General features: G+C 30.3%; 1 protein-coding gene and 1 long non-coding RNA gene across 5 annotated transcripts; one reads left to right on the top strand and one right to left on the bottom strand.

The window, feature by feature from the left end:
- Positions 1–1,495: 1,495 nt before the first annotated feature.
- LOC133704617 (uncharacterized) lies at positions 1,496–3,140 on the bottom strand. The gene is made up of 3 exons (XR_009844097.1): positions 3,035–3,140; positions 2,258–2,314; positions 1,496–1,607 (listed from the first exon to the last, which is right to left on the bottom strand). It is a non-coding gene; the product is annotated as an uncharacterized LOC133704617 (long non-coding RNA).
- A 4,097-nt stretch (positions 3,141–7,237) lies between these two features.
- On the top strand, positions 7,238–9,088 carry LOC133696239 (uncharacterized). Of its 4 annotated transcripts, XM_062118383.1 has the most exons (4): positions 7,240–7,395; positions 7,664–7,740; positions 8,507–8,588; positions 8,737–9,088. In XM_062118383.1, exons 3-4 carry the CDS (start codon positions 8,513–8,515, stop codon positions 8,841–8,843), a joined length of 183 nt encoding a protein of 60 aa, XP_061974367.1. In that variant the 5' UTR covers positions 7,240–7,395; positions 7,664–7,740; positions 8,507–8,512; the 3' UTR covers positions 8,844–9,088. The 4 variants fall into 4 exon arrangements, with proteins under 4 accessions (XP_061974348.1, XP_061974375.1, XP_061974367.1 ...); XM_062118364.1 differs by lacking the exon at positions 7,664–7,740 and having other exon boundaries at positions 7,238–7,395; XM_062118391.1 differs by lacking the exon at positions 7,664–7,740 and having other exon boundaries at positions 7,238–7,395; positions 8,486–8,588.
- The last annotated feature ends 2,303 nt before the right edge of the window (positions 9,089–11,391 follow it).

Here is an 11,391-nt window from a genome sequence, read left to right as displayed (position 1 = left end):
TATATATTTTAATATAAAAAATTATTTAAAAAATAATTATTACCATTCAATCAAAATAATATATGGCAAAAATCATTGTTAATCCACACTCAATCGTATCGGGGGTACCGTACCAATAGTAACCTGCTGTAGAATTGAAGATCTTCTTCTTTAATTTTAGCCGTGCAAGAAGCAATATGTGACAGGTTGCTGGGCAATAAATGCACTGGCAGGCATTTAATGCTCTGACAAGCAAGTAATCTTGTCATGGCAGGCAATAAATCTCAAGTATAGAAAGCAAATGGTTGGCCTTTGCTAAATGAAATTCTGAGAGAAAGGAAAAGTCATGGCGAGAATTAAAGCATGCTATCGGGGAAGAGACGGAAAATTTAGAACCAAGTCAATAAACTTGCATGTGAAATTACATGTGAGCTGTTTAATGTAACTTCTTTTGTGTGCCTGTCTTCGTTAAGAGACTTTTCAACTAATTAAACTCTGAATTTAACTAAATGCATGCCCGCATTCTGTCGAGACATTTTTTTTCCTCTTATTATGTTGAACTTGTTCTTGTTTATGCTAAATATATAAGATAATATAAACTTTATCAATTAATAATATAAAAAGAAATTAACACAAACCATTAGTAGTAACATAAATAGAAATGTTTTAAAATATAAAGGAGTTAATACACAACCAAGACAACGAGAATGAAATTCAAATAAAAATCAAAGCTTATCCATTTTAATTTTTACCAAGTCCACGTAACATGTGTCTAGCATTCTTGTCAGATTAAAAATGCTACACTCAAGCAACTTGGATCTTGCGTGGTTGCCAAACTCAAGCTACTTGGGTTTGACGTAGTTGTCAGACCTAAGTCGTTTGGGTCTAGCGTGGTTCTAGACTCGTGACGCTAGTTTCCAGACCTAAGGCGCTTGAGTCTGGTGTGGTTGCCAGACCCAAGTAGCTTGGATCCGACGCTTGGGATTTGCATAATTCTTGTGAGCCAGGCAAAGGTAATGGTTTTGTTAAGGATCAAAATACTCATGCAAATGTGTTGAATGGTCTCAGGACATCTAAATAATAATTCCTTGTGTAACAGTCTCAAATTATAAACTCAAAATATATGATATATATTCGTAGCTACAAATTTATATATATATATATATATATATATATATATATATATATATATACAATTTTCCTGAAATTTCGGCAGAGTTTTCTTTGTATTTTTTAGATACCAAGTTATCGACTCAATCATTTCTCAACCTGTAACATCAATCACAATATTCGTCCTATTATTTGGACTTCAAAAAACTCAAGCATATTTCAATATCTCAATTCTATTTTCTATTGAACACTATAATAAAACTAATAAATTCTTAACATGCATCATCTCTCTTTTTTTTTTAGTATTTGTGCTCAAATATATACACAACCAACCATAATTCAACTTAATAATAATAATAACATTCTAAATTACATCATACCTAAGATAATAAGTTAAACATTACATTTTTAGATAAGAAAGTATATTACAATAAAATATTAGTTCTTCCAATTACATTAATCACATAACAAAATTATTTATCCAAGCATCTACTTTCCAGATCGAGGGTGCGATGTACCTAAAAACATTATCGCATAAAACATGATTAAAAAAATTACACATTTCAATAAGTAATTGATTAAAGACTAATTATTCATATACATTAAAGTGACTTTCATATCATAAAATAAATTGTCTTATTTTCTTTTGAAGTTTCTAATTTCAATAATTCTCTTCTAGACATAGGGATACAACTACTAAAATAAAAATATCAAGACTGTCTCCCACAAACCAGCATATTTAACTTCAAAGTTTTACAATTAATCTATTTTATATCAAGTGACTATCCCATTAATTTGTAAATTAATTTTCTTAACATGGTCATCCAATCAGGCATAAATTTCAGTAATCAGGAAATGATTTTCAAGGCTTATCCATTCAACATAATATTATTTTCAGTAATTGCCCATTCACCAAGGCATTATTTCAAGTAACCAGGAAATAATTTTTCAAGACTTGCCCATTCACCAGGACATTATTTCCAGTAACTGCCCATTCACCAAGGCATTATTTCCAGTAACCAGGAAATAATTTTTCAAGGCTTGCCCATTCACCAGGGCATTATTTCCAGTAACCAGCACTAGAACTTACAATCTAAAAAAAATTCATTCTACAATAAAAATAAAAAAATTTAAACTAATTAATTACTCCAAGGTGTCAAACACCTACCTGGTGTCTGTGCGCGTGAAGATGTCCCTTGTTGCTGATTAGGTCCTGCGGCCTCCTCTGTACCAACAAAAATCACTTTGTCATTATTCATTCATTCGAACCGATAAAAATTCTAATACCCATTGCATATTCTTTGATTAAATCCAACACCCTTAATTAAGTTTAATTGACTTTTAATTCAAGGAGGACAAAACCCTCCTTTATGAAACATTTACTCTTCTTTTTTTTTCACAAAAGTCCCCATATAATTTAATCTATCAACATCAATTGTCTTCAATTTGGTAAGATTCCTCAATAATATTATTTAAACTCCATTCTCTAATTTTTCTTCTTCTTTTAGCCAAACACTCCACAATAATATCATTTAAACTTCATTCTCTAATTTTTCTTCTCTATTTAGCCAAAAACAACCTAGGGAAGGAAGTGAAGATTTTTCTTTTCTCTTTGAAAAATTCTTACTTCATTCATATAACAACACTTATAAACCTTCATCTTCCCATATTTTCCAAACAATTGTATTTAACCTCAATTCCCTCAAATTATTCCTCTTTTGGCCAAATATTCAATTAAAATGAGGAAAAATAATTTTTGTTTCTTTTACTTAAAATTAAACACTTACCCAATCATAATTCATGCTTTCTAACATGGTTTAAACATAATTTGCATCATTCTTATAAATTATAACATAAATCCACAATTTCACATAATTATAATTTTGCATAATCCTTCATTAAACATAAAATTAAAGGAATTAATCATTTGGAGCATGTTATTTACCTCACTTTGATAAGGATTTAAGGAAAGAATGCAAGAAAAATCAAGTTTTCTTCTTCTCCCTCTTCAAACCCTATCTTGAAATCCTTCCTTCAATGCATTCACCACCTTAAATCAACCCCCTCTTTATGTTCAATTAAGTTACTCACTCTAATTACTCATTAAACATAAAATTAAAGGAATTAATCATTTGGAGCATGTTATTTACCTCACTTTGATAAGGATTTAAGGAAAGAATGCAAGAAAAATCAAGTTTTCTTCTTCTCCCTCTTCAAACCCTAGCTTGAAATCCTTCCTTCAATGCATTCACCACCTTAAATCAACCCCCTCTTTATGTTCAATTAAGTTACTCACTCTAATTACTCACTTTAATTAGTGAAATCAATGAGCATTTAAGTAGAAAAATCACACAATTCTTTCCCCTCTCTTTCTTTGAAGCTCATGGCTAAAAGAGAAAAGAATGGAGCATTTATAGTCTAACTTTTACTTATTTACACATTGGCCCTCATTTCTTCTCATTTCTATTTTTTCCACTCAACTCTTCTTTTTACTTAATTCTCACCTTAACATCTTATATTTTATTCTATTGTATCCAATTACAATACTTGGAATCCTTTTATTTAATCTATTCAGTACTTTATTTATTTTACTCAGATTATAATTTAGCGGGTTTTCACACCTTGTGAACTTTTGATGTATTGTTAAGAAAAAAAAAACAATAAACATCTCTGTCAAACACTAATGAATTTCAATAAATACATGCAGAATTTAAGCTAAACTTTGTTATGTTGATTCCAATTGTTCTTTGCAAATTCAACATTAGTCTTGCAAAATATCACAAAAGTATGGTAATGATTTATACATAATGAGTTAATGAACGCTAGCAAAAGAGTTTCTAGATCATGGTAAAAACAAAGCAGTGTTGAGGCAAATAACGAAATAAAAATTCCTTTTCAAAAGTGAGGGTCAATCCATTTCAAGCTAGTTGCCCTGTGTTAATCGAGTAAGCTAGGCTAGTACGTCGAACCTGTGAACTGGGTTATGGACTCCACTGGGATTATGATTTTTTTTTTGTAATTTTTTTTCTTTAACTACATGATAACAAAAATAGATGATTGCAAAATCAAACACTAACTCAATACTGAGATTTTTTTTAGATCATGATAACCTCATAAAAGACGAAATAAAACCAATTATAAAACTGAAATCTCAATTAATCCAATATCTAAGGATTAACATAACATCGAATGATGAATTATCGACATTATTATTATAACAATTATTATTCTTATCGTTATTATTATCATTACTAATATTGTTACTATTATTACAACTATCACCATTACTATTATCATCAATAAGTAATATCATAATTGAAATTAGTATTATTATCTTGATCACTATCATTATCATTATTATTATTGTTATTATCATTGCTATTATTATTATTGTTTATATTGTTGTTATAATTATTTTCACCGCCACCATAACTAATAATATCATTGTTTTTATTCTTATTATTATCATTATCATTATTATTACTGGTATAACCACAATTGTTGTTGTTGTTGTTGTTGTTGTTGTTAGTACTACTACTACTATTGCCCGCGCTCCGCCACAACATTTTTTTTTCTATCATTGCTCTAAACTTGGTTCATGTTTGTGCTAAATATGTAAGATAACATAAACTTAACTACTAATAATGTAAAGAGAAATTAAGACAAACCATAAACAGTAACATAGATGTAAAGGTTTTAAGATGTAGAGGAGTTAATACACAACTAAGACAACAAGAGTGGAATCCAAATAAAAATAAAAGCTTGTCCATTGTAATTTTTGCCAAGTCCACATAACATGGGTTTAGCATGCTTGTCAAACCTTAGATGTTGGACCCATGTTGCTTGGACCTAGCGTGGTTGTTGGACCCAATATGCTTGAGCCTGACATGGCTGTCAGACTCAAGTAGCTTGTTTGTTGAGGACCAAAATACTCATGCAAATGTGTTGAATGGTCTCATGATATCTAATTAATAATTCCTTGTGAACTTTTGATGTATTGTTAACAAAAAAAAAAAGCAATAAATACCTCTACCAAACACTGCTGAATTTCAATAAATAGATGCAAAATTTAAGCTAAATTCTGTTATGTTGATACCAATTGTTAGATACATGTCTGTGCTCTTGCAACTTTAAAAAACTCTGATCAAACGCATGGATATACTTATTATCCTCCAATAAAATGTTGATTCAACATACTCAAAGTTCTCTTGTTCTACCCATTAATTTGTTGTCCAAACTTTCTGTTACTCATTTCTAATCCTCCTAATATTATTGAAAAAAACAACAAAAACATGTTAGATCTTTGAAAAAGATCCCACCTTTGATGTTAGAACCTATAAAGTCCAATACTTTTCCTTAAAAATTTATGGGTTTGATAGTGAGATCAAGAATGTTCTCATTAGATATATCCATTTTGTTAATGAAAGAATAATTAATCACATCAAACTCTTAAGAACAGACAAAAGCAAACCACATAATTTTCTCCTATTAATAATACCATAAAATTCCACACTCTCTTTGTTATCCTTTTCTCTCTGTCACGACTTTGTCCTCTTCTCTGTCAATTTGGTGCCCTCTTTTCTTTCATTTCTTCTGCCGATTTGGTTGAGAATAAGGAGAAGGACTAAACACAGGAAACACCATCTTCATACTCTCTCTGCAGTTTCCTCTCATCTAATTCACTTTCATTCTCTTCGTGATCTGAGTTGTAAAAAATTAAAAGAAAAGGAGAGAGAAGAAGCAATGAATGAGAAGAAAGGGAAAGTCAAAGAAACATTTTTTGGCTTGCAAAAAGATGAGAAATTGAAAGTAAAATTACTATTACAATCCACAATAAAAGATCTCTTGATTCATAATGATTTTTTCAACCATTTAGCTTTTGTTATAATTTTAGATTTATTCATGTAATTTTAAATTTGTATTAAAGAGTTACATGAATATCAATATAATTAAATTTATTTTATACAAATAGTAGTTTAATTGAAAAAGTAACCAAGTAATTAAAATAACTTGAACATAAAGTAAACTCAATAACTTATAAAAAGAATAATTACTTTCATAGAGTGATTCATACTTTGATTATATCCACGAATTGAAACTCCTTGATAATAAAATATTTTTTTGGTATTTTTGATTTATAAAATTAAATTGCAAGCCTTCTTATTATAAAGAAAATTACAAGTCTATTTAATTATCGCTTATTATTCTATCGTCTATAATTTTCAAGTTTGAAAGGTTCTGAAAACTTGATAAAACTACAATGTAATTATTTGAGTTTTTGTTGTGTTGTTGCTGCCTTTTATCATATATATATATATATATATATATATATATATATATATATATACATACATACACATACCCCTTAGTTGCCAGTGGTGGATTACTAGAAGGCCACCGGAGCTGATAAGAATTATTGCTGCCATTCTCGGGTCAGAAATTATCGAGATGACATGAGGTTCTCTCTGGGATATGAATTAAAGGGACACTAACAATTGTTCTTTCCTCGGTTTTGGATTTAATATTATATGCACACAATGTTTGATAAAATTTCAATTATGAAAGTTTTTTTTTAATTATAACAAAGTAGACAAAATTATAATATTTAATATGATTCCCTAAACAATTTGATTTTTTTTATTGATTTTTCTTAGGCCAGATGTAAAATATAAATTATAATTTTCAAGGCAAATTAAAAAAAACAACCTAATTATATAATGGTCAGGGTGATTTTTTTTTTATTTTTTTATTATATTTTCAAGGGATAGGCCTGAGCTGTATAAAAAACAACCGGGTCTGACCTAGACTCGGCCCGGACCACGAACAGGTCTCCACGCTTAACGAAACGTGGAGACCTTGCTGGAAAGAGCTATTCGCACACCGCGATGTCTATTCGCACACCGCGATGTCTATTCGCACAGCTATTATATACTGATGGACAAATTTGTCCCTTTAACTCTAGATTAACTTCCAGTCTGTGCTTTGGTGGAGCACAAATTAACATTTTTCAATTTAATTAATTATTTACAGTCTCTCTTCAACACTACGATAGTGGCACTGCCAGTAGTTCCTTTGGCTTTCCCTATCCTACAAAAAGTCTCAATTGTTGTGGGGTTGTAATTGTTAGATTGCCATAAGGACAGATAAGTCCATTAACTCGAAACTGGTGTGCGGATAGATAATGAAGCTCTGCGAATACCAATCCCCGACCTCACGATAAAAATTAAAATCCCTGGATCTAGCTGAAACCACACTCCCGTTAACAGTCTTCTTCTTTGAAGAATCTGCTTCAACTCACAAACCAAGGTACTGTACTCTCTATACTCCATGTTATTCTTAATTCTAAATCAAGAAATGGTAAAATATCCAGATGGGTCTTTTACAATTTGCTTGTGTTTTGATCGCATCTTCTCTTAATCCTTTCCTTTTGGGTGTGTATCATAATGATATCTATTTGTTGTTGAGCCCGAGTTGTAGTTACTTAATTCTTGATCAGTTCTATTTCAATTCCTTAAATTTACTTTAGGAATCTGGATCAAAGAAAATCTAGCCGAGATGCTATTTTTTTTTTCAGGAGCTATACGGGTTTGGAATGATTAATTAGTGTGTTTATCTCATCGTGGTGTATTCTTCCATTTAGATAAAGAAATTGTATGATTCTAAACCCTTTAACTGTAGATTAGAAAGTGTTGGCTTGCATGCCCCAAGTATCATATAGGCTTCTTGTTCTTAACTGTAAATTTATTTATTTATTTTTGTCAAGGGAAAGTGTAGTGTAGGTAAATGACTAAGGACTAGCAACATTCATTTGCTTTGCTGAATATAATCCACCGGTTGTATCATGAGCAAATGGGAATTTCGAGCTCGTTTACACCTTCAATGTTAAAATGGCCACACATTTCTCCAGAATCATGCTTCTTTTGTTATAGGAGGTTGAATTTGGGAAGTTAGGGAAAACGGGATTTTTGTTTTAGTTGATTAATTCTTTGATCCTTTTAGGGTGCTATATGTTGATCATGGTAATGTTAGCAAAATGCTTCAAGGTGTAAGTACATTTTTTTCTGGAAATATTTTTTCTTATGAATATTAGATAACCACTTCGGGATTTCTTTCTGCGAGCAAATGGTTTTCTTTCGTTAGCCATTGTAAAACTCTCTTGCACTCCCCTTTTTCCTGTTAGTCCATAATTTCCCCTCAACTGTTAGTTGATTAGCTGCTCATAGTTTTCTCTGCTCATAATTTTCTTCTGTTACTTTTCTTACGAGATCTTCCTTCTCAGTTCCCCATTACTGCATTTATTATGGTGCTTATGAGAGAAATAATGAAAAGAAAAGTAGCCATCCAAGAAATCAACTTTGGCATTAATTTGTAGTGTATAATGGTATGTACTCAGCAGTACTTTAGTGGCTTTTCGCAGCGGAAGATGGGAGGCCGAGGAGTTATTGGTGATAAATGGTCCTCGAGGGTTCTTTGGGCCTGTGCTATTGGAAGTGTAGTCAGTATGTTTTCTTTACTCAACTCCTGATTTATTGCTAAAAATATTGTAAGACTGACAACCATTTGTTTTATTGGAATTGTTGCATCACGAGCTTTGTTTTTCCTCTAGGTTACCCTCCTTCTGATAGTTTCTGGTTATCTCTTATCTAGGCCTGTATATGGTTGTTGTTGAAAGACAATTACAAAACAGGGAACGAATGATGGCTGAAGGTTTAAAGAACATTGATGCGGAATCAGGCGCTGGTGACAATGTTTAAACATGTGACTAAATGCCAATAAACTCTGCTGTATTTTCTTTTGAAGAGCTTTCTCACTGTGCTAAGTTGAGCCCCCTGTTAATGTAGAAGGTTGAAGTTTTCCTCTTGTTTTGTTTTGCATTTGGAGCTTGAGGGTTCGTCTCTGGTAATAATTCATTTACTTCAGATGGATGTTAGTGTTTCATAGATCGGGATTTAACAGTTCACACCAAGAAATATAAAGGAGCAGCCTTTTAATTTTGCTATGCTCTGGTTAAAATCTTTTGGTTGTGTCATCAATATGGAAATGCTATGCCGTTGATGGATGACCCATTTTAGGCGATATGTTTTCTGTTTTGCTTATACAGCCAAAGAGTCGAATATTGTCCCGGCAGTCTTGCTTGAGGCATCTTACTAGATCTTCCGGGAAAAGGTTTCAGCTCAAGAAAATGATTGCCACCACCCTTTCTGACGTTTTGGTAAGGAAAGGGTTCTTTTCTGAATGACGAAGACTTGATGTTTGATGTCTAATCAAAATGCTGACCGGAGGATGGAAAAGACCAAATCAGGGGGATATGCATTTGAAATGAATGCCCCAGTTATTATATATATCATGAGCGATACGGAAATGGAGCGAGTAATCTCTCCCTTTATCCAAGAGAGGGTCTTTCTAGCAAGGCTGTGGGCTGATTTAATTTTATATTTTTTTTTAAATCAAGCGGTAAAAAAAACACTAAAACTTGGATTATTGAATTGATTAGAATTTAATAAGTTTGGTTTATTTAAATAATATAAATAAAAAATACAATAAAAATAAATAAATAAAAATACTATTAATGCAAAATAGATAAAAAAAAATAACCAAGTTTATCCTGATTAGCTTATCAAATATATGACTTTATCGAGTTACAGGTGTTGATGCTTTAGAAAAAGTAGTTGCAAGGGATGTAAAATTGAAAGTAAATTAAATAAAATTATGAAGTTTAATTATAAAATAATATAATGTACACGGGCAAAACTAGAAAAAAAATTAATTAAAAAAAAAATTTGTGTCATCTTGGGTTTACCTGCTAACTCCATGGCCAAGGACACATAATTAGAATAACCTCATAGAAAAGAAAGCAAAAACAATATCAATTCTTAATAAATTAAATGTTGAAAAAAAATAAAAAAAATTAATTTTATAAAAGGACTTTTTTAAAAAAAAACAAAGTCAACCTGTATTAACTTTCAAAACCTGTGACCTGAGACTAACCTCATAAAAGACAAACCCTAAAAAAACAAAGTAAAATTATAAATCAATAAAAAACTAGGAGATAAAATTAAAAAAAAATACAATAAAAAAGTCTCCAAAGCAAAAGAAATGACAATTAAAAGAATGATAAATAAATTTAATACAAAAATAATTTAAAATTAAATGTTGAGGAGTGAAATAAAAAAAAAATCAAATAGATTAGGGACAACAAGAAACAACAATCAAAAGAATAAAGATGAAATTTAATATAAAAATTAAATCAGACCAAATGATGAGGGATGGAATTAAAAAAAATTAATAAAAATAAAACAAATAACAACTAAAAGAATAACTAAATTGGATAAAAAAAATAAATAAATGAAATGATATATTTACTCTTTGACAAAAAAAAATAAAAATAAAAAGAAAGGAGAAGAAAAAATTCATTAAGCCCAACCACTGCTATGATGGCAACACGCTCCACATCGTTAGAAAAACATAGTGAATTGCTTTCAACACCACCCTGAAAAGTAGTGTTTGGAAAGAGAAAGACACCACATACGTCATCTAAAAAATGCTGATATCACCGACTTGCTAGCCCATACTAAAAAAACCAATTCGCTCCCAATGCATATTAATTACAAAAAAACCAGCTTGAAAATATGCAAATACCCCTAGTTCTAAGGTTTATTTGTTTTTACTTTTAAAGAAATGAATGTCTTTCCACTCTTCTTCATAAATATTATAAGCTTAAATTCATCCCGAGCAACTTGTTAATTAAAAATAAAAATCAACTTCATTACAAAAAATAATCCTGCCTGAAAGTCTTTACAGTGTTTTTTAAAAAATATAAAAAAAATTAATTATCCTTAGACAAATTTAACAGGTAATAATATATAATGCTATTGAAAGGTCAAAAGACAATTGTCCCTAAATAATTGGATAATAACCAACGACTCCTCTAGATTTTGTTGTCTCTTTCAATTTTTTTTTATTAAATTTCAATTTTACTTATGCATGAGTAAAACTTACAGTTTTTTAATATATGATCAGTGGTTCTTTACAACTGATAAATTGGTGGGCACATGAATCCGAGTTGTTGTTTATGTCCCCATTTGTTTCATCATTCTAGTTCATAATAACAACTGGACTGTTGCTGTAAGATGGTTTTTTTTATGATAATTATAAATATCTCGATTAATTTTTGAGATTTTAAAATTAATGACGATTTAAACTTTTAATTACCCTAAAATATATGATACTCGAATTAATAATTAAAAAATAAACCCAAACCTTACCGATTAAACTACATTCCATTCGATGACATTGAATTCA

Source organism: Populus nigra, chromosome 1 (genome assembly GCF_951802175.1).
Source record: "Populus nigra chromosome 1, ddPopNigr1.1, whole genome shotgun sequence".
Taxonomy (NCBI): Eukaryota; Viridiplantae; Streptophyta; class Magnoliopsida; order Malpighiales; family Salicaceae; genus Populus; species Populus nigra.
This window is presented reverse-complemented; position numbering and strand designations above follow the sequence as displayed.

Bases quoted from the DNA above. Each gene is read 5' to 3' on its own strand.
- LOC133696239 (XM_062118364.1), top strand. From the start codon at position 8,513: ATGGGAGGCCGAGGAGTTATTGGTGATAAATGGTCCTCGAGGGTTCTT. The intron at 8,589-8,736 runs GTATGTTTTCTT...TCTCTTATCTAG, and splicing joins TGCTATTGGAAGTGTAGTCA to GCCTGTATATGGTTGTTGTT.